This window comes from Bos mutus, chromosome 18 (assembly GCF_027580195.1).
Source record: "Bos mutus isolate GX-2022 chromosome 18, NWIPB_WYAK_1.1, whole genome shotgun sequence".
NCBI classification, from domain to species: domain Eukaryota; kingdom Metazoa; phylum Chordata; class Mammalia; order Artiodactyla; family Bovidae; genus Bos; species Bos mutus.
Window position 1 is genome coordinate 14,564,643 of NC_091634.1, and position 27,836 is coordinate 14,592,478.

The 27,836-nt window shown below is 50.6% G+C and overlaps 2 protein-coding genes across 21 annotated transcripts in view; both read right to left on the reverse strand.

Moving 5' to 3' along the window:
• Positions 1-11,570, reverse strand: part of CATSPERG (cation channel sperm associated auxiliary subunit gamma) — a 31,011-nt gene extending 19,441 nt beyond the window's left edge. For 9 of the 20 annotated variants that reach the window (XR_011467666.1, XR_011467665.1, XR_011467667.1 and 6 more), the window contains exons 1-5: positions 10,268-11,316; positions 5,489-5,633; positions 5,001-5,130; positions 4,749-4,821; positions 3,586-3,741 (exon numbers count right to left, since the gene is read on the reverse strand). Coding sequence is in view for 17 of the 20 variants with exons in the window: in XM_070387794.1 (XP_070243895.1) it covers positions 3,586-3,741; positions 4,749-4,821; positions 5,001-5,130; positions 5,489-5,633; positions 10,268-10,666 (903 nt within the window). In the remaining 3 variants the exon portion in view is untranslated. Of the gene's footprint in view, positions 1-3,585; positions 3,742-4,748; positions 4,822-5,000; positions 5,131-5,488; positions 5,634-10,267; positions 11,317-11,453 lie in introns of those variants that run through there. The other 11 variants (XM_070387799.1, XM_070387798.1, XM_070387791.1 and 8 more) reach the window with 9 other exon arrangements.
• Positions 11,571-14,762: 3,192 nt separating this feature from the next.
• KCNK6 (potassium two pore domain channel subfamily K member 6) lies at positions 14,763-27,710 on the reverse strand. Its single transcript, XM_070387802.1, has 3 exons — positions 26,442-27,710; positions 18,866-19,261; positions 14,763-18,693 (listed from the first exon to the last, which is right to left on the reverse strand). The coding sequence occupies exons 1-3, from the start codon at positions 26,761-26,763 to the stop codon at positions 18,473-18,475; spliced, it is 939 nt and encodes a 312-aa protein (XP_070243903.1). The 5' UTR covers positions 26,764-27,710; the 3' UTR covers positions 14,763-18,472.
• Between the last annotated feature and the right edge of the window lie 126 nt (positions 27,711-27,836).

Consider the following 27,836-nt stretch of genomic DNA (forward strand, 5'->3'; position numbering starts at 1 on the left):
CGTGCACCCTCACAATCTGTCATTTTGATTGGATATCACAATGTATTGCTCTGTTAATATTTAAAGTGCTGCCTCTGTTTTCTGGAAGAAATACTTGGAAAATTTCTTTGTTAAACTAGAAGATCATCACATCTCCCCTCTTCCTCCACATGCCTGAGAAAAAGAAAAGAAAAGCTGTGAGTCAGCTGGATTTCTTTTCTTTTCTTTTTTTGCATTTCTTATTTGAGCAGTGTTTGAGAGTTCTGACTCATTTCCCCCAACAAGCAGCCTGTTGGGGTTCTCTGACCACAATGACTGAGTCAAGGTGAGCCACACCAAGTGGAAGGAATCTTGTGATTTGAGGGTTAGAAGATAATGGGAAAGATATTTCCCACTGGATGCGGGCCTGAGAAGATGCAACCTCTGCAGTTCCAAGTCCAGAGATGTTTGAGCATAAAGTCAATCATTTGAGCAAGCTCTGGGAGTTGGTGGTGGACATGGAAGCCTGGCGTGCTGCAGTCCATGGGGTTGCAAAGAGTTGGACATGACTGAGTGACTGAACTGAATTGAACTGAACTGAAAGTCAATACAGAGGAACCAGGTTTGAGAACTGGAGAGAGAGAGAGAGACTCAGATTTGGTGACACTGTTTGAAATCCTGGATCAAACTGGACCTGAAGTCCTGAATTTTTTTGGTTACATGAACCAACAAATTCCCTCTTCCATCTTTGGCAGGTAGCTAGTTGGGCTCAACTCCATTTCTCCCATTTTCCTTGGTAATGGAGTTTTAGCAGAGTATGTGCCAGCCAGGTGGAAATTAGACTTCCCAGGCTCCCTTGAAGTACATGTTGCCAACTGACTAATTCCTCAGCAATGGAATGTGACTGCAAGTGAAACTTGCTTAAGAGAAAATAGCTTGCCCTTCACTTCTGCTCTTTCTCCTTCCAAGCTGGCTTCAATATGGACATGGGCATGATGCAGCTCCAATCACACGGGTAAGATCAACACCTGGGGCCTAGAGGATGGTGAAGCAGGAAAGTAAAAGAGACTGGGGTTTCTCACATCTGGACTGTTTGGCAAATGAGTAATACCATCCATTTAAGCTGTTCTCTCTCAGGGGTCTCTTTGATACAGCATCTATTAATTTTTTTTTTTTTTTTTTTGGATGCACCATTCAGCTTCTGGAATGTTCTCTGACCAGGGATTGAACCTGGGCCACAGCTGTGAAAGCCTGGAATCCTAATCACTAGACTTCTGGGGAATTCCTGTTACAGCATCTAAACGTGACCAACACAGGGCTGAAGATAGCTGCATAGTGTGTGTGTGGGGGACGGGGGCGGGCAGGGGTTGTTCTTATGAGACCCTAGGGGCAGTTGACAGGAGTGCTGAGGTGTGAAACAGGAAGAAAGAGGGAAAACAGCAGAGACAGCAATGTGGGAAAAGTCCTTCTGGTTAAAAAATGACAATAAATAGACTTTGATTTTGGAGTGACGGAAATCCCTTGGAAATAGAGTTGGTGATTGCACAATACCAACATATTCAATGGTACTACACTGTTCACTTTAAAATGGTGAATTTTATGAATTTTATGATTTTCATCTTGATAAATTAAAAAAAAAAAAAGGATGCCTGAAGTTCAAATTGCCCCTTTAATTCTCATGACATAACTCCCCTCCTTTGCCCTCCAAATCTCTTCGGCAGAATTCATTGGCTACATCTCTCCTGTGGGTGTGTTTGCGTCAGGAGCGTGAAAACTGAACAAGGTCTGCAAAGACCTGAGTGAGAAGCAGAGAGCGAACTGACAGGACAGCTCTATAGACCAGAGATGTTCTATAAACAGGAGGAGTTCAACAGAAGCAGGAATTCAGAGCCAGAGGGAACTGAGAGAACATTAACCCACGTGGCGCTGTCAGAAATCCATGTGTGGGAGGACTTCGCTGGTGGTCCAGTGGCTAAAAACCTGCCATTCAATGCAGGGGACGTGGGTTCTATCCCTAGTGGAGGAACTAAGATCCTACATGCCTTGGAGCAACTAATCCCATGGGCCACAGTGATGGCCACATGATGCCACGTGATGCAATGAAGATCCCGTGTGCTGCAACTAAGACCTGATGCAGCCAAACAAATAAATAAGTAAACAAATATTAAAAAAAAAAAGAAATCATGGATGGCACTTTCAACTTTGATGGGAGGAGGTTCAAGCAGTCTTTAGGGGTTGCTGTAGTGCACATTGTTATCTTAGACAAAATTAACCAGCATCTTGTCCCCCCAGCATGTGGCAAAGCTACCCTGATTTCACTCCGGGGGAGTCATCCTTTCACTGTCTCTTGTCTTCTCATGACCCGTGCTAAGCCAGCTGGCACGCTCCATTCTTTTGGGACACATGACCCAAGCTGGGGCCATCAGGACCAAGCAAATAAATTTCAGGAATTTTTTTTAAGAGGTGCTTCCTTTCTCTGCCTATGAGCTGGGATGATATGAATCACTTTGAGGATGGAGTTAATCCAGAAGAAGTGAAGCTGAAAGTTGGAGTCCTCATTCGAGCCCTGAATCAAGCCAGGCCTGCAGGCTGCTCTGTATCCAGGCTTTGCAGTTGGGTGCACCTATTCAATCCCATTTCTCTGCTGAAACCAAACTGGTTTGGAGTTCTGTCTACAACTGCAATTAACCCAAACATGTTTGTCTTTCACACTGAAAGGACCCTGCTTCAGATACTACTTCCATGTTTTGGAAGTAATATAGGCTCACAAAGCCAAATTTGAAACCCTAGATGCCAGGTGTATATTGAAATTCAGAATTTTCCAGTGTTTAGAAGGTAAGATGACACATATATGAGGCTTCCTCAGTGGCTCAGGAGTAGAGAATCCACCTGTAATGCAGGAGATGCTGGAGCCCCCTGGATCGGGAAGATCCCCTGGATTAGGAAATGGCAAACCATTCTACTATTCTTGCCTGGAAAATCCCATGGACAGAGGAGCCTGGCGGGCTACAAAAGTATTGGATATGACTGAGTGACTGAGCACACATCATGGCACATATATACCACCCAAACACCCAATGAGGCCTGGGGCAGCACCCCATAATCAAATTCCTTAATATTTCTGCAGGGCAGCATCAGAATATTATTAAATAGAATGCATAAAGATTAAAAAAAAAAAAGTCTTTGTTAGCTCAAGTCAGAGTTTCTTGACAAATGTGTTTTAGCCTTGAATTGTGAAAATGCCATTTCAAAGATTTGGGATTTCAGAACTACAAATGGTGACCTATAAATAATAATAGCTTCAACTCCCATATTACTCATTCTGGGTCTGACTGCTATGCATTTGTATCATTCTCAGAATCATTCTGTAAGGTAAATATAAGTATCGTTCCCATTTTACAAATGGGGAATCTGAGGCCAGGGTAGGTGAAGCGACTTGCCCAACATCACACAGCCAGGAGGTGGCAGAAGGAGGATTTGACCCCAGCCTGCAGAGTCTGTCTTTTGTTGATGTTATCTGCCTCTTCTGGGCTTTGGTGTACCTTTGGGGACCCCTTCCGTGGCTCTGGGCCCCTTTCCACTTTAGGAGCTGGAACCCAGCCCACCATCTGCCCTGCAGTGACTCACCTCCACAAGAAAGAAGTCCTTGAAGTTTGTGTCGGTCAGTAGGATGGCCTTCTCCTCAGGGATGCCGCCCAGGATGAGCACGGGTGTCTGGTCCACAGTGTACCACAGCGGCCTCGACGGGACATTCACAAAGTGCCGGGGTATCAGATGGAAGAGCTGTGGGGCAGGGGCCAGAGGGCTGCTCAACAAGCCCCTCTCTTCCCACGGTTCTGTCTCATTTAAGATAAAACCTAAAGAACTTACCCTGACTCACAAGGCCATGTGCAATTTGCCTCCATCACCTCTCTGACCTCATCCTCCACCACTCTCCCCCTTGCTCACTTTCTCCGGGCCACATGGGCTTCCTCACTGGTTCTCAGAGCCTTTATACCAACTGTTCCCTCTACCCGAAATGCTCTTCTAGTAACCATGTAATTCCTGCCTCTGTTCCACCAAGACTGTACTCAAATGTCGACCTCAATTACACCTTTCTTGAGCATCCATATAAACACTGCTGTCCCCTCCTGTGTGTGTGCTCAGCTGTGTCTGACTCTCTGTGACCCTATGGACTGTAGCCCACAAGTCTCCTCTGTCCATGGGATTTCCCAGGCAAGAATACCGCAGTGGGTTGCCATTTCTTACTCCAGGGAATCTTCCTGACCCAGGAATCAAACCCATGTCTCCTGTGTCTTCTGCATTGGCAGATGGATTCTTTAGCCCTAAGCCACCTGGGAAGCCCCCACCACCCCCTCTTACAGAGATCTAATTCCCCTCAGTCTGAATTCTCTCCAGCACACTGACCGCATTTTAACCTGCTGTGGGATTGACCTGATCTCATGTGTGCTGGTCTGGTGTCTGTCTCTCCCACTAGACTGTCAGCTCAAAGAGAAGGCACGGATTTGGGTCTGTGTGTTCACTGTTATGTTCCCGTGGTGCCACACTCTGTGCTCAGGAAGTGCCTACTGAATGAATGAATGCACTGTGATTAAGAATATGGGTGCAGGAGTCAGGTGGACACAGTTTCAAGTCTGTGAGCAAATGGCTCCATCCTTTTGGGGCCTCAGTTTGCTACTCTTTAAAATGGGTATGTTAGAGGACCTTCTCTCACAGGTCACTGTCAAGACTTAATGTGTACTTAGCAGAGCATGGCACCGGGGCGCTTCCCATCACCGGGGCCCCCTCACCTCATTTCCCACAGTGAATTGGAGTTCGTGGTCTCGCCCTCTCTCCAGGAAGCCGTTGATGTTCACGTGAAACCTGGAGGTGGGTATGGGGCAAGCACGGGTGTGGGCTCCGGCTGCTGCCAGGGCTCACAGCCACTTCCCTGCCCCTTTCCCTCCCTGAGGACCCCTCTTGTCTTCTATGGGAATCCGCCAATTAGGAAGCCCCTCCCAGAGTCTCCACGCCTCACCCAGCCCGGGATCCGGAAAGGGCACCTTTTATTGGGAATGAAGGGCCCCAGGCCATTGCTGCTAACGTCCACGCGCATGACAACGCTGCCGTTCTTGATGGGCATGGGTGTGTACCAGCTCATGAGACACATCTCCTCTGCGTCACATCTCTCTGCTGGCAGGCGGTGGGCACTGAGGCTGCTGGGGCCTTCCAGTAGCCTCCTCCCCCCCTGGCCACAAACCACTGGGATCCCCCCACAACTGGCATGTTCCATTCTCAGCCATGGATACCCCTGGGGCCTCTGTGTGGCCCCATCTGGGCCCCGGAACCTGCTGAGGCCTCCTTGGCCACCCCCCTCCCAGGTCAGAGATCCCTGTGAGGCCCCCAACCATCCCCACATCCCCATCAGGTCATAGGCCCCTCTGATGTTCCTAGCCGCCCCTTGAGACCATGAACCCTGCTGAGGTTCCCTGGCCACGCCCACACGGCCATGCCCCCACCCACCAGGCAGGCTGTGACCCTCCAGGCTCACCTGGGCTGCGGAAGGGGGCTGCCTCCATCTGGATCTGCAGCTGCTCTATCTTCCAGCGATGGAAGTTGACTGGGGACTGGAAGGTGACCAGCACCACTGGCTTCAGCCCTGTCAGGTGGCCCTTGCGGACCAGGGCCTCAGAGGACTGAGGGCGAGATGGCCCCACAGGGGTGCCCTTAAGAGAGCCTGTGGGTCCCCCTGCCTTGACCCAACCTTTACTAGCCTGCCTTCTTCCTAGGCTGGGTCAGGAGAACAGACTCTCCATCGTGGGAAGGTCAGAGAACATGTTCTAGGTTTGGGGCTCAGGAGTGGGACGGGACCAGTCTAGGAGAAGGGTGGAAGTGCTTTCAGCTGGGAGGGAGTCAGGAGGTCTTCCCGGAGGAGGTGAGTCCAGAGCAAGGTCCTCAGACAGAAATTAGACATAGGGAATGCATAGGGCAAGAAAGCATGGGATAAACAAAAATGTAAAGGTGGGAGCACCTGGCACCCATAACTACTAGCAGCATCTTCCCTCACTTCAGGGATTCCATTCTCACTCTTGGGGCTTCTGGTTTAGGGACTGGGATCTGGGATATGATGGGGCAGTTAGCCCCTGGAGAAAGGCATGGCAACCCACTCCAGTATTCTTGCCTGGAGAATCCCACAGACAGAGGAGCCTGGAGGGGCTACAGTCCATAGGATCACAAAGGGTCAATCATGAGTGAGGTGACTTAGCAAGCAGGCAGGCAGGGGCAGTTAGACAGAAAGGAACTAGAGACGAGGGTGACCGGGCAGCCAGGGACAACCTCCCAGAAATGCCAGGATCCTGGCTGGGCTAATAAGGGAGGGCAGGGCTTAGAGCAGCAGTCCCCAACCTTTTTAGCACCAGGGACCAGTTTAGTGGGGACTAAATTTTTCCACTGACCAGGGTTGGGGGGTGGGAGGAAGGTTTCAGTATGATTCAAGTGCATTACATTTATTGTGCACTTTATTTCTATTATTATTACATCAGCTCCACCTCAGAACATCAAGCGTTAGATCCCAGAGTTTGGGGACCCGTGACTTAGCATGGAGATGGAAGGAGGAAGACATGTATTCTAGGGTATGTGCTGTGCTGTGCTTAGTCATTCAGTTGTGTCCAACTCTGTGATCCCATGAACTGTAGCCTGCCACGGTCCTCCGTCCATGGGGATTCTCCAGGCAAGAATACTGGAGTGGGTGGCCATGCCCTCCTCCAGGGGATCTTCCCAACCCAGGGATAGAACCCAGGTCTCCTACACTGCAGGAGGATTCTTTACCATCTGAGCCACCAGGGAAGCCCATGCATACTGGAGTGGATAGCCTATCCCTTCTCCAGAGGATCTTCCCAACTCAGGAATCAAACAGGGGTCTCCTGCATTGCAGGCGGATTCTTTACCAGCTGAACTACCAGGGAAAGCCGGTTCTAGGGTATAGAACAGCATTAATATTTCATTTTTTGGCCGGACCATGCGGTATGCAGGTCCCTGATGAGTGATCAAACCCAAGCTCCTGGCACTGGGAGTATGGAGTCTTAACCACTGGACCACCAGGGAAGTCTCTAGAAGAGCATTAGAAAAGGCTTGGAGGCAACCCCAAGAGACAGCTGTGCTCAAGTCACTGTGGGCAGGGGTGTGGGGGGAGCTATGAGACACGGGTGGGAGATTTAATTAAAATTAGTCTGATTCCTTTGGCACAGGCCTTCATCCTGAGGAATGCCTCGGCCCAGGCCCTTTCAATCCTGCCCCCTATACCTGTCCCAGCCCTACCTCTGGCTTCCAATCACAGGGGAGCAGGTGTGGGTGTGTTGGGGACCTCTTCCTTATCAGGGCTATACTGGCCACAACTGCCCTGGTGCTGTCCACCCTTAACTCTTGTCTGGACCAAGCATCAGCCTCCTCCCTGTCTCCTTGCTCCTGCTCTGCCCCCCATTCAGCCTGTTAACACCTGAATACCATTGCATCCCTCCTCTGTTCAAAACCTCATGGCTTCATCTCACTAGAGAGAAAGCCAGGTCTCACTCTCCCCTCCCACTGTCCCCCTTGCTTAGTCTGCTCCAGCCACACATGGGCTCTGGGCGGTTCCTCATATACACCGGCTTCGGTCCTATTTCAGGGCTGCTGCACCTGCTGTTCCCTAGGCTCCAATGTTTTCCCCAGTTCTCTCCCTTTTCATCATTCAGGCCTCTGCTCAAGCTCTTCAGAGATCTTCCCCAACCATTCCAGCTAACGCCTTCACCTTATTTTATTTTCATCTTTGCACTGATTACACTATTAAGTTGTTTTCTGTATTTACTTGTTAATTGTCTGCTTCCCTGGTGGGCTGAATCCAGAAGAAAATTCAGGCCACATTGTTTATCACTGTACTGCTTCCCCACCCCGTTGTGGGAAAAAAAAAAAAAAAAGAGGGTCTGACTCAGAGTTCAGTGTTGCATAAACAGATAAAGGAATGACTATCAGGCTTTCACAGATAAGGAGAGAAGGTTGATGGAGTCAACTCTCTGCCCAGGTCACACTCTAGAACTTATTGCTAGTGTTCACTTTCTATGAACCAGCCACTGTGCTCAGTGCTTCACACATATTTAATCATTTTATGAAGTGGGTACGATCATTATTGTAGCCTTGTTAAAGATGAGGAGACTTTGGTACAGAGAAGTTAAGTGACTTGCCTGAGATCACTCAGCTGTTATGAGCAGACTGGTGTTTGAAACCAGGTAGCCTGGCTTCAGAGCTCAAAGGATTCACAATCATGCTGTACTTCCTCCAGATAATATGAGTCCACGGTAGATTCAAACCCAGGTCTGTAGCCTTCAGAATTTCAGTTCTAAACCACCACATTCTGCTTATTTCAGCCAAAGCAATCTTAAGGAAGAACAAACTTGGAGGACTCAAACTTCCCAATTTGAAAATTAATACAAAGCTACAGTAACCAAAACAGTGTGGTGCTGGCATATGGACATATAGAACAATGGAATAGAATCATATCCAGAAATATACCCTTATACTTATGGTCAACTGATCTTTGACAAGGATGTCAAGACAATTCAATGAGGAAAGAATAATCTTTTCAGTCCTGGCATAACTGGATATTCATAGGTAAAAATTAGACCCCTACCTCACACCATATACAAAAACTAACTCAAAATGAATCAAAGGCCTGAACATAAGACCTAAAACAAACAAATAAACTCTTAGAAGAAAACATGGGAGTAAATTTTCATGACTTCTGGTTAGGTAAAGCCTTAGACAACACCAAAAGGACCCGCAACAAATGAAAAAAAAAATTGATAATTGGGCTTTATCAAAAATTAAAACTGTGGTGCCATTGTATGATATGTGAATTATATCTCAATAAATGTAAAGCTTTAGTGCTTTAAAGGACATCATTAAGAAAGTGAAAAGACATGGAAAGTGAAAAATATTTACAAATTATATATCTGAGAAGGAACTACTTTCCAGTATTTAAAAAGAAATTTTATAATGTGACAATAAAAAGACAAATAACCCAGTTTTTAAATGGGCAAAGGATCTGAACAGACATTTCTCCTAAGAAGACAGATAAATGGGCATATGCTAATGGGCATATGAAAAGATGTTCAACATCATTAGTTATGAGGCAAATGCAAATCAAAACCACACTGAGATACCATTTCGCACATATTAGATGGCAAGAATCAAAGAAATGGACAACAACAAATGACAATATAGAAAAACTGGATCCCTCATATACGGTTTATAAGAATGTAAAATGACATGGATTTGCTTTGGAAAACAGCCCAGCAGGTCCTCAAAAGTTAAACAGAGTTATCATATGACCCAGAAATTCATTTCCTAGGTATATACTGAAGGGAACTGAAAACAGATGCTTACACAAACACAGCATCATTCATAATAACCACCCCCAAAGTGGAAATAACTCAAATCACTATCACTTAATGAATGGCTAAGCAAAATGTAGCACATCCATACAACTGAATATTGTTGTTCAGTCGCCCAATCGTGTCTGACTCTGTAACTCCATGGACTGCAGCATGCCAGGCCTTCCTGTCCCTCACCATCTCCCAAAGCTTGCCCAAGTTCAAGTCCATTGCAGGTGACTCAGCCATAAAAAGGAAATACTGATCCATGTTATGGATGGGTCTTGAAAACATGTTAAGTGGAAGAAGTCAGGTACAAAAGGCCACATATTGCTTGATTCCATTCTTATATGAAATGTCCAGAATAAACAATTTCACAGAAGTAGAAAACAGATTAGTGGTCTCCAGGGGCAGCTTGCAGAATTTTAGTTCCCCAACCAGGGATCAAACCTATGCTCCCTGCACACCAAGCCGGGACTCCTAGCCACTGGACCACCAGGGAACTCTTGAACTGTATATTTTTAAATGGTGAATTTTAGGACAAGTGAATTCTATCTCAGTTAAAAAAATATTTTCTTTACTTTATGAGGAAAATATCTGTTTCTTTTTCTTTTTGACCCCAATATCTGGCATGTGGGATCCTAGTTCCCTGACCAGGGGCCCAACCTGTGCCTCCTGCAGTGGAAGCTTTCAGTCTTAACCACTGGACCACCAGGGAGTATCTCTCTGGTTTTTTTCTTTTCTTTTTTTTTTAATGGAAATTAAAAGCTAACAAGCACGAACTATGTGCCTGGTGAGATACCAGGAATCTTCTTGAATCTTTAAGGTCCCTAGGGTTCAATGGTGGCATGCCTATTTAAATGTTAGAAAGGGGGAAAACTGAGGCCCCAACAGAATGAACATCCCCTGCCCCCGCACCCACTCACCACCTCTCCTGTGCAGGAGTAGTTGATCTTCAGGTAGTAAGGAAAGCCCAAGTATGTCTGCAAGGAGATGGTGAGCAAATGTCCAGAGCCCAGAAGGGTGCAGCTCCAGGGCCTCTCCCATTCGTCTGCCCCCAGTCCCCTCACCTCGTCCCGGTCGATGGGCGCGTCCACTAGCAGGTCGAACACTTTGTCCACTGTGTACAGCTCTTGATCGACGAAATGATCAATCGCGTCGTTCTTGCCTACTGACTCTAAGTTGTTCAGGACAACCTGCCAGGTGCACTCCTGGGTTTCCTGTATCGCCCACAACCTCCACGGTGCCAACAGCACCACCAGCAGTGCCCACAGCGCCCACAGGACTCGGAGCCTCGGCCACGGAGCAGGGCCAACAGGGAACATCTCGGGCAAGTGGGTAACGTGGCTTCAACCTGGGGAAGGCGGAGGTCACCAGCCGGCCAGACTGTTCTTGGTAGGCGCCGTCTTAGATCCCGCCTTCTTCCTGCCCCCCGCCCAGTCCCTGCTCCTGGTCCCGCCTCTGCTCAGATGTCTGGCCCCACCCCTATTCTTGCTCCTAGCCTCACTCCTACTTTTGCTCCTGGCTCCGGTCCTGTTCTTGCTCCAGGTTCCTTTCCTGCTCTCGCTCCTGGCTTCTCGCCTGTTCTTGCTCCACGTTCCTCTCCTGCTCTCGCTCCTGGCTTCTCTCCTGTTTTTGCTCCCGGCTCCGCCTGTGCTCTTGCTCCTGGCTTCTCTCCTGTTCTTGCTCCTGGTTCCACCTCTGCTCCAGACCTCCGGCGGGCAACTACTGCTCTTCTGGACCCCGCCTCTGCGGCTACTCCAGGGCTCTCCCCTACTGTTGCTCCTGGCCATGCCCCTACCTCTGGTTTCGCCCCGCCTCCCAGCCTCACCCCTTAACTTTGCCCTATCCTTCTTTGCTCTGCCTGTGCTCTGCCTCCGACACCTACTCTTCAGTCGGTCTCTATTTCTGTTTCCCGGTTTAGCTATGCCCCACTTATTGCCCCCAGTTCCTCTCCTCGCATACCTGGGCCTGGCTCCGCCCCCACGTCTTGCCCCGCCCCCCCACATTTCTCCGCACCGCCCCTTTCTCCGTGCTCGGGCCCTGCCCAGGTACAAGATCCTGCCTCTAGACCCGTCCCTCTCCCGAACCTGTACCTTCCCCACGCCCCACCTCTTCCCCTGTCCTCGCTTCGACTTCTCGCCTGTAGCTTGCCCCTCGCTAGTCTTCTGCGCCTTGTCCCTCCCCTTATCGATCCGCCCTCCCCCCTCATCCTGGGGGAGATGTTCTTCCCAAGCCCGTTCTTTGCCCCGCCCCCTCCTGTGACCCCGCCCCTTCTCGTTGGCGACCCTTTCTTTGCCTTGGGAACTCTCCTCGCCATTGGCCTTCCGATCGCTCCGCACCCTCTCTTCGCCCTGCACCTCCTCGTTCCCTGCCGGCGCTGCCTTGTCTGTCAGCACTTTCTCGGTCCTCACCTTCCCCTGAACCGCGGTACCTTGTCTCCCCTCTTCTCGCCACCTCTTTCCATGCCCTGGATAGCCCAGCTCTAAGCTCCGCCTCTTCTAGCCCCGCCCCTATTCATCGCCCTGCTTCCTCTCTTGGCCTCACCAGGCACCTCGCCCCGCCCTCTCTCCGCCCTGCCCGTCCTGTGCCCAGTCCCTGGACTCTCCTCCTTTTCCTCAGCCTTTCCCCGCCTCGCCTCCCCCCGCCCCTCTCCTCCCCTTCTTAACCCCGCCCCCACCCCCTGCATCCCTCCCAGGGAGGCCCCAGGCACTCCCTCTTCTCCCTGCCCGGTGGTACCAGTCACTAAGTTAAAACCGGTCAACCGTCACTGCCGCTCCAGTCCCGCCCCTCTTGCCCGGTCTCAAAATGGCCGCCTACACTTCCACAACCGACTTCTGTTTTTCGCGAGGCACGCCTGTCTCCGTGGCAACGCGCTTCCCGACTAGCTTTTAAGGCTTAAGGGACAGAGGGAGGGAGAACTCGGCGCGGGCCCTGGACTGCAGAGGGAGCTGCGGACGAAGTTTGTGATAGGAAGGCCTTCAGGGAGTTCCTATTGGTCGTTCTGGCCTACTTATCCTTCTACCCAATCAGACTTTGATATCACAACTCTAGTGAAAAAAAAATTAGGGCTCCGTGTGGGAAATTAATCTGAATGCGGTTTAAAACCCTCCTCTGCAGAACAAAGACAAAGGCAGTCATATCATAGCGTTGTCTTGAGAAGTCAATAAGATAACACGTGAAGACTACCTGGCACAAATAAATATTCAATAAGTTAACAGTTTTCACTGGTACTCTGACGCCTACTAGTTAAGGACTCAGACTGTCTTTTTATTTTATTTTGCTGCTGGGATCATAGTTACCCCACCAGTGACTGAACCTGAGCCCCCTGCAGTGGAAGCTGGAGTCCTTGCCACTGAACCGCCAGGGAATTCCCCAGACCATGACTTTTTGATGGACTGCAAAGCTGACTTTAAACTCCAGTGGTTTTCAAACTTCAGAGTGCATTAGACTCAATCAGAAGGGCTTGTTAAAACAGGTTTAGGCTCCACCCCCAGGGATTTAGATTCCCTGAAGTCAGGTATGGATGTGAGAGTTGGACTGTGAAGAAAGCTGAGCGCCAAAGAATTGATGCTTTTGAACTGTGGTGTTGGAGAAGACTCTTGAGAGTCCCATGGACTGCAAAGAGATCCAACCAGTCCATTCTAAAGGAGATCAGTCCTGGGTGTTCTTTGGAAGGAATGATGCTAAAGCTGAAACTCCAGTACTTTGGCCACCTCATGCGAAGAGTTGACTCATTGGAAAAGACTCTGATGCTGGGAGGGATTGGGGGCAGGAGGAAAAGGGGACGACAGAGGATGAGATGGCTGGATGGCATCACCGACTCGATGGACGTGAGTTTGAATGAACTCCGGGAGTTGGTGATGGACAGGGAGGCCTGGCGTGCTGAGGTTCATGGGGTCACAAAGAGTCGGACACGACTGAGCGACTGAACTGAACTGAACTGAAGTCTTTAGATGGGGCTGGAGCATTTGCATTCCAGGTGATGCTGATACTAATGGTCTGGGGACAACACCCTGGGAACCTTCCATACCTCCCCAGGACCCCAGGGAAACATCCAAACTAAACTGTTTTCCAGAGTTCTGCATAAACTGATGCCTGTTGTCCCTCCTGTCCACTCATCTGTTTCTCTCTGTGGTCCAAAGCCTAGTCTTGAGTATCCTTGAGAGCCAGTATGCTGGCTCTCCTCTGAACTGTGCACACACTATAAACCCCTTCTGGAATACCATTCCCTACTTTGTCACCACCTGAGCATTTTCCTTCCTTCATGTCTTGTCTGTGATACAGGAGCAGCCCTCATCCCTCCCCTGACCACACTAGGCTATGGCTGCCTGGGAATGGGTCTGCTTCCCACTGCATCACAGGCTCTGTGAGGGCAGGCCTGGGGCTTTATCTATCATTGTTGTTTCCAGTTCTGTGCAACACAGCACAGAGTAAGTGTTCCATGTAAATAAAGAGCTGATGAAAGTCTGTGCCCCCCCACCCACTAGCCCATCCCCACAGACCAGGGAGGGTGACTTCATCTGAGGGAAGAAACTCAGCAGCTGTGCACCTGAGCCCTTCTAGACTCACAGAGGCTGAGAGACTGGGGTGTCCTCACGGTACCCCCTGACTTTGGAATATAACCACACCAGGAAAAAGTGCCTCTGTTACTGACATGCCCAACATATACCCTACAGTTTCATTTATGCTAGCAAAAGACTAGCAGCCACCCACATGTCCATTAGTGAAACATGGAAATAACTTGGACTTCCCCAGTGGCTCAGTGGTAAAGAATCTGCCTGCCAGTGAGGGAGACGCAGGAGACATGGGTTCGATCCCTGGGTCAGGAAGATTCCCTGGAGTAGGAAATGGCAACCCACTCTAGTATTCTGTGGGATGTGTGTCCTAGAGGAGGCACAGCAGACATAAAAAAGGATATAAGGGACTTCCCTGATGGTGCAGTGGATAATAATCCACCTGCAATGCAGGGGACACGGGTTTGATCCCTGGTCTGGGAAGATTCCACATGCTGAGGAGCAACGAAGCCCATGCACCACAACTTCTGAGCTGATGTGCTGCAACACCTGAAGCCTACAAGCTTTAGGGCCCGTGAGCCACAACTAATGAGCCCCTGTCCTACAACTCCTGAAGCCTGTGCTCTGCAATGAGAAGCCCACGTACTGCAACAAAGGGTAGCCCTTGATCACTGCAACTAGAGAAAGCTCACACACAGAAATGAAGACCTAGTGCAACCCCAAATAAAAACAAATAAAAAAAAAAGAAAAGGATATGAGACCTACTCTTGCGCCTCTGAAATGATCTCTGAATGACACTTGAGTTGGTAAAAAAAAAAAAAAAAAAGCAAGGTGCAGAAAAAGAATATTAGAAAAGCATATAAAAATTATATATGCATATATGAGACATATAATATGAAAAAGGTACAGAAATGAGCCAATATTTTATTGAGCACCAGACACTGTTCTAAGAGATTTACAGATATTGCTTAATTCTCCAACAAGTCCACGAGGTAGGTGCTGTTATACCACTTCACGGATTGGCGAACAGCACAGGAAGGTGCAATGAGTGGCCCCAAACCACAGACTTGGGAATGACAGAGTTCAGATTTATACCCAGGGACTTTGCCTCCAGAGTCTGTGATTGTAATTACCCCACCATTCAGTACCACTGTTGCGAAGTGAAAGAAAAAAATTAATGACACACGTATACACACAGGTATATTGCTGGTACATGCCTAGGAGACCTGAGAAAATCTGTCATCACAGCCCACATACAGGAGAAAGACTTATTTCTATTGAATATTCTTCTACTTTTTCCATTTTTAAGTGTGCACTTTTTTTTTTTTTTAAGTATCTGAAATGAGCAGGGCCTGGTTTCTTTTAGAGGAAGGAATCTGGAAGGAGCAGTGGTGGGGAGCAGAAGCCAGATCACACAGGCACCTTCCTCCCTCAAGCAACTGCCTCTCACCCAGCTACTGACTTTAGCAGCAGGGTCAACAACTGTGCTGAGGAGCCAGGAAGGCTGGGAGACTGAGAAAGAACTAGATAGTGGATATTTCTGAGCCTCCATGTGGCAAGGTGACCAAAAAAACAAAAATCCTCATCTAAATCTCTGTCTTGCACTTCCTGTGTGATCTTGGATAAGTTGTTTAACCTCTCTGGGCCTCCTGTCCTCATCTGCAATATGGAGAATGTACATGACTTACAGAGTTGCTGAGAGCATAAAATAAATTCTGGTGTATCAAGAGCTTGGAACAGTGCCTGGCAGGTAGTAAATCCTATATAAGTGTTCTCTCTCGTGTTATTAAAATGATTTTGTGTGACTTCTTAGCATCATTTGACAATGTTGACTTTTCCCTTTTTAAAAGTCTCTCAACTCTCACCAATATTTCCCACTCTCCTGGTTTTCCTACTCCTCTCTTGAACTTCCTTTCTGCCTCTTTTGTAAGTTCTTCTCTTTGGTTGAGGGGTCATTGCTCATCATATGGGACTATGTTAATTAGAAAAAGAAGTCCCCCCTGAAAAAAAAAGAAAAAGAAATCCCCTTTGGGCATATTCAGCCCTGAACTTCAACTCCAAGTTGTTTCCACCCTGCCGTCCAGGCAACCCTTATGCAGGTCCCTACCTGCATACTTATACATCATCATCCTGGCTGACTAGTTTGTTGATAGCTCCCATTCTCCCAACTTTCTGCCTTTCTAATATAAGCCCAGTTTTGTTCAAGTATTTCCCAGCCTGCAAACTAAAACCTCAGCCCCAGCCTCAGTCCCTGGTGGCAGGGGAAATCCTGAGGAATTCAAGCTAATCATAGTGATGCCATGATCACTCTGGCCGATGATTGACTCAGGAGCCAATTTTGGTCAATGATTTGGAAGAAGAAGTCTGCTGGGAGACACTGGGAAAAGGTTTCCTTCTTTCCAAAGAGGCACCATGGGAAGATACACCCCTTTCCCTCTTCTTGCACTAAAAATTAACATGTCTTTTTGTGATGCCTGGACCTGTGGCAGCCACTTTGTGGCCATGAGGAGAGCCCATGTGGGAGCCAAGCCTTCAGCTGAGGGTAATAGAGCAGAGAGACAGGGAATCAAGGAACACAAGACCCTGTTGGAGTTGTGAACTGTATCATACCCAGAGATCTCTCCAACTTGGGTGATATACAATATACAACCATCTCACTGCTTCAGTCAGTGCCAGTCAGGATTGTGATACTTGCAACCCAAATCCTTCCTTACTGATATATATGCTATGGCTGATTTCTCAAGGCTGGTCTTCTCTTCATTCCCACCCAGGGCTGTCAATACCCACCTTCAGAGTCTTGGTTTCCTCATCTGTCTGCAGCCTCAACCACCCCCTAAGTCCTTGCTCCGAGGGTCCTGTGACTTCCTGCTTCCTTCTCCTGGGTGTCCCTTTAGCCCTTCACAGCCACCATTCCAAACAAGCCTCAACATCTCCCTACAAATTAGTTTTCTCGCAGGTCCCCAACCTCGGGGGCAGCTGAGCATTGTCGGACCTTCCCCTGGCCTTGTCCCTCCCAAGTCTGTAAGCCTTATGGCCCATCCACCTGGCCTTCTGAGCATACCTTGACTTGCCCCCTCCTCCCCTTCCCTCAGCCTCACCCAGTCCCACTGTCTCCTGCTTCACTCCTGCCCCAGCCTCCCCTGGGCACCCAGCCTGCCCCCCGCCACCCCACAAACACACAGCAGCAAAAGCCCAAATCTAACCATGGCCCTCTCCTGCTCAGATTCCTTCCATGGCTCTCTAGTGCCCTCAAGAAAGAAGCCAAGTTCCCAAGATGGTCATTTAAGGACACTTACAATGTGCCCACATCCAATGATAATACTACATTATCTTCCTCATGTGTAAAGTACCCAGAACAGGGCCTAGCCAAAGAGATCATCCCAGAATAACATGGCAGGCTCTGTGAAACCATCTTTTGAACTATCATTATTGCCATTTTACTGATGAAGAAACCGAGGAAATGGGGCAAAATGACCACCGAAAGACACAGGCAGGACACCGCTGAGTTGGGATTTGAGCCCAGACAGGCTGGCTCCAGCTGGAGAAGGGCATGGCAACCCACTCCAATATCCTTGCCTGGAGAATCCCATGGACAGAAGAGCCTGGTGGGCTACAGCCCATGGGGTCGCAAAGAATCGGACACAACTGAGCAACTAACAGACACAAGCTGGCTCCAGAGCCCAGGGGACATAATGTAATTAGTTCTTGGTAAACAGGAACAGCTGTTACGATGGTGTCTCACTAAAAGCAGTACCTTCCATACTGGGCTAGGATCCCATCTCAGCTTCCTGGAAGACTCTATTATACAGGCCTACCCCAGGCATATCCAAATATGTCTAGCTCCCTGGACACACTGGAGGAAAACGAGTCAGGTACACCTTCTTCCCCAGACTGACTACTCTTCAGATTTCAGGTCTGAGTGCAGTTGCCCCTTCCTCCAGGAAGCCCTCCCTGACCTTCCCAGCTGGATTGGGTACATTCCCTGTGCTTCCTCTACCCCAGCCCTGACCACCCTGCACCTTCCCCTGCCCCCACTAATGAAGTCCTGCCTGTTATGAACTGTCACTGTATGGGAGACAGGACAGCGAGCCCCATGAGAGCAGGGCCCAGAGCATCTGGAACACTGTGGTGGCCCCAGCGCTGCCCAGCACGGATTGGCACAGAGGAGGGAGTTTTGAATGAGGGAATATATTCTTCCCACTTGACCCAAGAGGTGAATCAAGGCTCAGAGGGGGCCAGTCACTGGCCCGAGGTGAAGTGATCAATCTAGCACCTGAAATGAGGTCTGAGCCCAGAGCCTGGGAGAATCAGCAGGTGATGAGTGGCTACTCGGGTGAGAGAGGCAGATGGCATGAGGCAAAGACTGAGAAATACAGGGTCGGTGAGAAAGTCAGGGACGCAGAGTGTGCGGGGAGGCGGGAGGAGGGGCAGGGGAAACAAGGCAGTGCTGCTTCCTGGATCAGGGCGGCGCTCAGGCCGGTCAAAGGGCAGACAGTGGAGGCAGGGCCTCAGGAACACCAGGGTGTGCTTGTAGACAGGCTAGTCCATCGGTTCCAGTCCCGAGGGCCCCTCAGCCGCAGGCCTGGTCTGCAGCTGACCTGACACTTGCCCCAGCTACCTGGGGATGGAGGCGTAGTCCACGTGCGAGCCGGCGGTGAGCTGCTGGTGTGGCTCGGGCTCGGGGCTCAGGATGTCCACCCGATCATCTTCCTCCGCGAAGCTGGTGGGGCATGGAGTGGGCAGCAGGATGAGCTCTGTGAGGCCATGAAGGTCAGACACACGGCGGAAAGTCTGCACCAAGAGCACCATGGCGACCAGGCCCAGGAAGAGGTAGACTGCAGAGATGGCGGAGAGGCAATGAGTGGACCCAGACCGCCCACATCATGGCCATGGGGCTACGAGATCCCCCAGGATGGGGCTGTGATTCTCAATGTCCCACCCCTCTGGGATGGGGCCAGGTTACCCTCACACCAGCCCTCAGTCCCCAGCCAGCCTAACCCCACTCACCTGTGACTAACAACTTGTAGACGGCCCGGTAGGGCTGGCCGGGGGCCTCTCCCGGAACGTAATCACCCAGGCCGATGGTGGACAGAGAGATGAAGCAGAAGTAGAAGGCATCCAGGAAGCTCCAGGCCTCCTCAAGGTGGGCAAAGATGGCGGCTGGCACCAGGAAGCAGACGGTCACCGTGACCCCCAGCAGGATGGCCAGGTGCCAGCGGGCTGCCTTCCGGGGGGTGCAGCCCCAGCGCTGGCTCACCCAGGACAGGGGCGTGTGGGTGAGCAGTAGCGACAGGCGCTGGGCTGAGGCGGTCAGCAGCAGCATGGTGACTGGGACGCCCAGGAGCGCAAAGGCGATGGAGAAGGCCTTGCCCCCGTCGGTCAGTGGCGTCGTGTACCCGTAGCCTGCGGGAGTCAGGGGGAAATCCTTCGGCCCACTCAGCATCCACTCTGGAGTCTGTGATTGCCCTAAACTGAAGACTAATTTCAGCCTCAAAGCCACCCCTCCCAGACTCTCTTATCTCCGGTGATGGCACCTCCACCCTCCCCACGGCTCAGGCTGAGAGCCTGGTGTCATCCTCGGCTCCCTTGTCACTCACATCCACTCTGTTGTCTCAACTTTTGCACAGAGCCCAAACCTACCCACTTTCCCCCTCACTCCACCCCAAGGCTTCCTCCTGGTCCTGTCTACCGGCAGCCTCCTCCCTGGTCTCCCTTCTCCCCCCATGCAGCCAGAGGGACCCTGTGAACTCGGGAGTCAGGTCATGTCCCTCCCCTGCTCAGGGCCCTCTTGTGGCTCCATCTCAGGTCAAAGTGCTTTGTCTGGTAACCCACGGACACCACACAATCCAACAGGGCAGCGCGCGCCCTGCAGGGGGTGCAGGTTCTCTCAGGGGTCCGGGAAGATCCCCCATGCTGCAAGGCAACTAAGCCTCTGCGCAACTGCTGGCGCCCACATGCCCTAGAGCCAGTGTTCCACAATGAGAAGCCCACACACTGCAACTAGAGAGTAGCCCCCACTCTCCTCAACTAAAGGAAACCCACGGGCAGCAATGAAAACCCAGGGCAGCCAGAAATAAAACAATTTTTAAATGAGTGTGACAAGCCCCACCGTGCTTTTGGAGGACTGTGGAAAAACAGGAAGGTCAGTATGGGTGTGAGTTCTGCAAACAGAAATACGACAAAGGGGAATTCAGGTGTTGGTGAAACTGGCTCACTTTGGCAATGCGTAATTTCCCAAATAAATCAGACCAAAGGGTCAGAGATATGACTGGGGTGGTAAGGGGTCTGATTCATGTTGACAGTAAAATGTCTTGCCCAAAAGACCACAGATCCAGCCTTGTGGTCCATAAGAAAGTGTGAAAGCATTGCCCATACGAGCAGCTTTCCCCTGAGCCCATCTTCCACACAAAAGGATCCCCTGACTCTGACTTTTTTTAAAAACAACAACAAAAAAGTATTTATTTATTTGACCGAGCCAGGTCTTCTTAATTGAAGCACGTGGGATCTAATTCCCTGACCAGAAATTGAACCCGGGCCCCCTGCATTGAAAGTGTGGAGTCTTAGCCACTGGACCACAGGGAAGTCTCCCCCTGGCTTTTATATAGTCAAAGGAATCGAAAGCAGGGGCTCAAGAGATACCTGCACAGCCATGTTCATAGCAGCATTCTTCACAATAGTCAGAAGGTGGAAACAACCCTTGTGGCCACCGATGGGTGAATGAATCAACAAAATGTAAGTGCAAACAATGCGATATTATTCAGCCTTTGAAGGAAGGAAATTCTGATACATGCTACAACGTGGATGAATCTTGAGGATATTATGCTAAGTGAAAGAAGCCAGTTGCAAAAAGACAAAGCCTCTGCAATTCCATTTATATGTGGCACTTAGTGTAGTCAAAATCATAGAGACAGGGGACTTCCCTGGTGGTCCACTGTCTAAAACTCAGTGTGCTCCCAATCCAGGGGGCCTGGATTTGATCCCTGGTCAGGGAACTAGATCCCGCATGTCGCAACTAAAGATTCTGCAGGCAGCAACGAAGACCGAAGATCATGTGTGCCACAACTAAGATCTGGTTACAGCCAAATAAATGAATTAATTTTTTAAAATAATAAAATAAACATTAAACAAATCACAGAGACAGAAAGTAGAACAATGGTTGCCAGGAGTCGAGGAAAGGGCAAGTGTGGAATTAGCATATACAAGGGTATAGATTCAGTTTTGCAAGATCCAAAGAGTTCTGGCAACTTCCCTGGGGGTCCAGTGGTTAAGAATCCACCTTCCAATGCAGGGGATGTGGGTTCAACCCCTGGTCCCGCTGAGGGACTAAGATCCCACATGCCTCAGGGCAACTAAGTCTGTGTTCCACAACTAAAGAGAAGCCCCTACACCACAACAAAGACCTGATGCAGCCTAAATACATAAATAAATATTAAAAGAAGAGTTCTGGAAATAGGTGCTGGCACTGGTTGTACAACAGTATGAATATACCTAATACCACTGAACTGTACACTTAAAAATGGTTAAGATAGTAAATTTTATGTGTATTTCGCCCCAGTTAAAAAAAAAAAAAAAACTAGGGAAAAATAAAGGATCCTCTAGATCTTGTTGGATACGTGGCTACCAGGAATAAAGACATTCCCTCTTCCAGTGCAGCTAGATGTGGTCTGGAATAATTTATGGCCAAGGAGATATAGATGAAAGAAGCAAGTAACTTCAGAAAGTGTCCTTAAAGATAGGGAGACGCCTATCTCCCTTCTTTACTCCCTCCTCCTGCTGACTGGATCACAGATAGGAAGGCTGGAGCTGAGCAGCCATCTGGGACCATGAGATGAACTTGGGAATAGAAACCGTGCCTGGCCTGAGAGTTATATTGGAACCTGAAGGTCTCTGACCATGCAGCACCAATCTGGTCTTGGACTGACTCCCTTGAATGTGAGCAAGAAATAAACTCCCATTGTATTTAAGCAACTGTTATTTGAGGTTTATCACTTATGGCTCCAAGCTTCATTAATACAAGGATTTTGATGGAGAAACTCTAGCAGCCTGGCTGAAAGGACAGGTTTGCAAATGACATGAAATTCTTATAAACAGAAAAAATCAGAGTTAGAATAGAGTTGGAGGCGGGGAGGGGGGGCTTCCCTGGTGGTCCAGGAACTAAGACTCTGGACTCCAAATGCAGAGGGCTGGGGTTTGATGCTTGGTCAGGGAACTAGATTCCATATGCCACAACCAGGAGTTTGCATGCTGCAAAGAAGATCGAAGATCCCTCGTACCCCAACTTTGACCCGGGGCAGCCAAATAGATAAACAAATATTTTTGAAAAACTAGTGAATATTTAAAAAAGAAAGAAAGAAGAATAGAATGTGGGCTATGAGCCTCAACTTGCTACTTCCAAGAGTTGAGTCCAAAGCAGTGCTTTGTTACTTGGTGCCTGTGTGATATTGGCCAAGTGACTTCTCTCTGAGCCTGTTTCCTCAGAGTACTTGAAAATGGTCTCATAAATGATCCCTTCCTTGAGTACAGGTTGGGACAGGGCACCTAGCATAGTCATGGAAAGAGTCAGCAAGACTGTGATGCTTGCTCCCTCTCCGCATTCCCAGTTCCAAGTGGGCCGACTCCTCCAGCCCTGGCCTCAACTGCAGTAAGGCTGCCTGAACCAGCTCCAGGCCTCAGATCTTTCTCAGAAGACTAGGGCCTGTGACAAGCCCAGGAACGCTGTGGGAGAGGCCTCTCTGAATGTTGTCGGGTTTTCATTTCTCTAGATATATTCAGGGCTCCCGGCTTTGCCAACAGCACTAATGATAAATGAGGCTCTGTCAAGCTCGGTTATTATTACTGGCATGTCTCATGGACACAGCCTTCCTGCTTGACCAAGCTTGAGTCAGGCCCCTCTGAGTTCTCTTCATGACTAAGCCCGGTTTTAGCAGGAATCCTAAGTTAAGAATCTGTCTGCAATGTGGGAGATGTATGTTCAATCTCTGGGTCAGGAAGATCCCCTGGTGAAGGGAATGGCTACCCACTGCAGTATTTGTGCCTGGAGAATTCCATGGACAGAGGAGCCTGACAGGCTACAGTCCATGGGATCGCAAAGAGTTGGACGCAACAATGCCACTAAGTTTATTTAGGGAGAATCCCCCACACTTGACATCTGATCAAATTTCTCATTATCCACCACTTGTACTGAAGTCCTTGGCAGTCTTTAACAAGAATCCTATTAAGCCAATTTAGCAAGAATCCCCTTAGCATCCATGTCGCCTCTTAGTACTTTTCCATCCACTAGTCCCCTCCTTCTGCTCTCAGCTCTAAACCTCCAGCTATCTTTGCTATACTCTGAATTGAGGGCAATCTCTCTCCCCTATTGCAATAACTTACCATTTTTAAGGAATGTCAGACATTTTTTTACAATAGACATGTATCACCCTTCATCATTCATGGAAGCCTAAGAAGTAGTGTGGTGCACTGGCTAAGAGCATGGGACTCTGGGGAATTCCTTAGTGGTCCAGTGATTTAAGGCTCCATCTTCCAATGCAGGGGACTTGGGTTCGATCCCTGGTTGGGGAACTAAGATCCCACCAGCCACAGGGCAACACACCTCACGTGCCACAGCTACTGGGCCTGTGTGCTCTAGAGCCCGTGCTTCATAACTAGAGACGGTCTAGTGCCACAACAAGAGAAGCCTGTGTGCTGCAACTAGAGAAAGACCACGTACCACAACAAAGACCCAGTGCATCCAAAATTTAAAAAAAAATTTTTTTTATTTAAAAAAAGAGCATGGGACTCCGAGGCCTGACAGCCTTGGTTCAAACCTGCACTCTACACTTCCTAGCTGTGTGGCCTTGGGCAAGTTGTCCAACCTCTCTGGGCCTCAGATTCTATTGCTAAGAAACAGGACCACAAACAGCACCTGGCTCACAAGGCTTATTGTGATGAGTGAGTTAAAGTCCATACGTGGCGTGGTTAAGTCTTCTACCAGGTCTTACTATTCCTGTGAAGTAGGGAATGTGATTATCCCCATTTTGCAGATGACGGAGGACACAGAGGACTAGAGATCAGCAGTGGCTGAACAGGAATCTGAACCTGTGCCTGCCTTGAGTTTGGCTTCTTCACCTATCCTGCCTGGGATGACTTCTCAGAAGGCAGGATCTAGGAGGAGACAGGGAGAGTGAAGCCCCGAAGCAGGTTGGGCAGGCTCAGCCAGCAAGTGGCCAGCGTCTGTGAGATCCAGCCCAGCTGCTGTGGCCGGGTTTGCTGGTCCACTTGACAGTGACAAAAGGCCCTCCCGGTGACAAATGGCAAAGGCCATTGTCAGCAGGGATGGGGAGTTAGGTGTGTGGGCTAGCTGAGCCCCAGACCCCTCCCCAGTCCAAATCCTAGCATGCTCAATTGCTAAGCCATGTCCAACTCTTTGCGACCCCATGGACAGTTGTAGCTCTCCAGGCTTCTCTGTCCATGGAATTTTCCAGGCAAGAATACTGGAGTGGGTTGCTATTTCCTTCTCCAGGGGATCTTCCCAACCCTGGGATCGAACCTGCATCTCCTCAGTCTCCTGGATTGGTAAGCAAATGCTTTACCACTTGAGTCTCCTGGGAAGCCAAATCTTAGCAAAGAGGCAAAGAGGAAGTTTGTGGGCTGGGGAGGGGTTGTGGGAGGACCAGCAGAGACTGACAAACAAAGGGATTTTCCAGGTCTGAGGAGCACTGAGGTGAGGGATTTCCCAGGTAGGGCTGAGGGGTGAGGTGTGTTGGTCCTACTTGAGGCTGTAGAAGTCCAGAGAAGGGGATCTGTGGGGTCCAGTTAGTAATCTGAAATCAGAGGCCAGTGTCCTGGTTTGAAACAGATCCTGGTTTGGGGCTGGGGTCCTGGGTCCAGAGGAAGAAGGGGAACAGGCACCAGTGAGATTACAAATGGGATTAGGAGGGGGTGGTTCTCAGGTAGAGGGGGCTTCTGAGCCCAAGGATGCCTGAGCCAACATGATGGGGGGAGACAATGCTAAGGGGATGATGGGAGGGGGCGTGTGTCTCATGTCCTGGCTCAGAGTGTCCAGGGTAGAAAGCGGTAATGGTCTTGAGTGAATAGTGGGGAGGGTTCTGGGGTACAAAGAGCCTGGAGCATCCTTGATGGAGGGAGAGTCCAAACCAGGCTGGGACAGAGTTGGGGCAAAAGGTCCCAGCTGTGGGTCTGGAGGAGACTAAAGGGGTCCCAGGTCCCAAGGAGGTTCCCTTTCTTGAGAAATTCATGGTGGACAGGGGGAGTCCAGGGGCGGGGGCAGCAGGTTCGGAGAGTAGAGTCCCTGGGCTGGTACCCTGGTTGGGGGGTGGGTGGATTCTTGTCTCAAGGATAGCATGTGTGACCAGCGTTGGGGTCCCAGGTATTCTGGGGCTCTTATAAGGAGTATCAGGGACCAGAGATTGGTGACAGTCTCAGCTAAGGTTGTCACATTCAAAGAGGCCCCTATAGAATTCCCTGGTCGTCCAGTGGTTAGGACTCTGAGCTTCCACTGCAGAGGGCACAGGTTAAATCCCACATGCTGAGTGGAGAGGTCAAAATAAATAAATAGAGGCCCCCGTGGGAAGTCCCTGGTCTGAAAAACACTAGGGGTTTTTGCTGGAGCTGTTTTGGGACTGGAGGAGTGGAAGTCTTGGGTGAGGACCTTCTGGTTAGAAAGTCAATGGTTCTTCCTGGAAGGCGCTCAAGTTCTCTCCCACACTTCCACAGCTGAGAGCTGCAGAATTGCAGGGGTGTCCCTAATGGAAGGAAAGCCCTGCATTGAGGGCTCCCCCAATACAAAGGAGATGCCAAGAAGGAGTGGGATGTGAAGAGGGGTCTTGTGTCTAGAGTCAGGGCTACCTGCAGGGAAGTATGACAGTGGTCAGGAGGAGGGCAGGGGCCCTTGCTGGGGAGTGGTCTAGGTCCAGAGGGGTGGAAGTCTGAGATGGATTCCCTGGGTCTTTGCTGAGGGATCTCTACTGGCAGTAAGGTCTTTAGTGATGGTGCCTGGAGAGGGTCTGGAGATTCAGGGTCCTCACTGGGCCACCAGGGCCAGGAGGAGACTGGGGTAGGGCTTCTGGAAGGACACAGCCCAGAAGGATGTATTTGCAGAATCAGCAGACAGTGTTGGAGGGGATGGAGGTCTGAGCCAGAGAGAAGGGCTGAGGTCCTGGGTGGCTAATGGGGAGAGGGTCTCAGGCAGAGGGCCCTGGGTTCTCAAAGGAGGTCTCTGAGGATTGTTCTAGGCCTAGAGGGGACTAGACCCAGGTCTCCAAGGTAGTTAAGACAGAGAAAGGGAGCCCTAGATGCTTGCCCAAAGGTACTTTGAGGATGGCCCCGGACCCCAAGAGAACTGCGGGACTTCCTACTGGGAGGAAAGGTCTGGATGGGGACTCCCCAAGGTGGAGGATCCCACAAGTGTGGGTCCCTGGTTCTCATCAAGGGGTTTTGAGGGCATCCTGGGTTCAGAGTTAATTGAGACTGATCTGCTGGGATCGGGGTATTTCGTGGTGGCTCTGGGGTCCCTAGGGAGGCGAGGGGGAGCGGGGGGTCTCGGGTCCTCGTGGGCCGGGGGCTCAGGGCGGCGCTCACGTACCCACGGTGGTGACCAGCGTGCTGGCGAAGAAGAGAGCCGAGGCGAAGTCCCAGGCGGGGTCCGAGGCATTGGCAGACCCGGAGGCATTGGCGAGCGCGGCGCGCCCCAGTCGTCCGGCCGCCAGCACCCGCTCCACGAAGGCGTCCAGGGCGGGGGCGGCCACACACGGGCTGCGCCGCAGCAGCTGCTGGCGCAGCATCCGCAGCTCGGCTCGGAGGCGGGCTTCGTGCGGCCCCTCCAGCCGGGCTACCAGCAGCGCGCCCAGCACCAGGTACGCGATATATACTGCCAGGGCGCCCGCCAGGAGCGCACCCCGCCGCATGGCTCAGCCGGTCGGCCCGCCTAGCCCCCCGCCGCCCCGCTGACGTGGCCCCCGCCTCCCGATCGTCCGGCGCCGGGCTTCAGTTCCGGGAATGCTCGACGCGCTGCCACCAGCTACCCAAAGAGGAAGAAAAGAAAAAAGGGGAGGGGCCGAGGTGGAGGAAACTGAGGCACGCCCCACCACCAGGTGTGGGCACCGAGGGGGAGGAGCCCAGCGCTCCCGGACCTAGGAGACCGGCAGGATGCTCCCTCCCCCGAGCGGGCGGCTCCCTGTGCCAGAGAGAATCCGAAAACTCCTTTACGCCCGCGGACCGAGGAGTCGCTGCCCGACTGCGCCGCACCGGGGCGCTTGGCTGAGGGGCCAGAGGGACAAACTGAAATCCAGCCCTCCATCCATTCGTCAAGTCGTGCGTTCTGGAGTGGGAATGCATCCACCTGGAGGGGACGCCACAAAGGGGGACACCACAGGGCCAGGTGTCACCTGTGCCTTCACAGACTGGGGATCCTTGCTGCTGCTGCTGCTGCTGCTGCTGCTGCTAAGTCGCTTCAGTCGTGTCCGACTCTGTGCGACCCCAGAGACAGCAGCCCACCAGGCTCCCCCATCCCTGGGATTCTCCAGGCAAGAACACTGGAGTGGGTTGCCATTTCCTTCTCCAATGCATGATCCTTAGCTAGTCACTTAAATCTTTGCTCAGCTCCCACTTTGTGCCCGGCCCTTTGCTGGTTGATGCCAGGGAAACAGCAGCGACCAAGGCTGTCCTGGGTCCTGCCCTCAGGGGGCTCCCAGCACTTCAGCAGAGTGACAGATCAGAGGATCAGGGGCTGTGATGAGGGAAGCAGAGAGACAGGGGCTGGGATGGCGATGCCTACAGGACTGTGGAGCCAGGACTCATAACTGAGAGACCAGAACAGTATTCAAGTTCCCCAGAAAAGGCTCAGAGGGTAAAGCGTCTTCCCGCAGTGCGAGAGACCTGGGTTCGATCCCTGGGTTGGGAAGATCCCCTGGAGAAGGAAATGGCAACCCACTCCAGTACTCTTGCCTGGAAAATTCCATGGACTGAGGAGCCTGGTAGG

Bases quoted from the DNA above. Each gene is read 5' to 3' on its own strand.
- KCNK6 (XM_070387802.1), bottom strand. From the start codon at position 26,763: ATGCGGCGGGGTGCGCTCCTGGCGGGCGCCCTGGCAGTATATATCGCG. The intron at 19,262-26,441 runs GTACGTGAGCGC...TGACTCCCGCAG, and splicing joins CACGCTGGTCACCACCGTGG to GCTACGGGTACACGACGCCA. The intron at 18,694-18,865 runs GTGAGTGGGGTT...CCATCTCTGCAG, and splicing joins CTACAAGTTGTTAGTCACAG to TCTACCTCTTCCTGGGCCTG.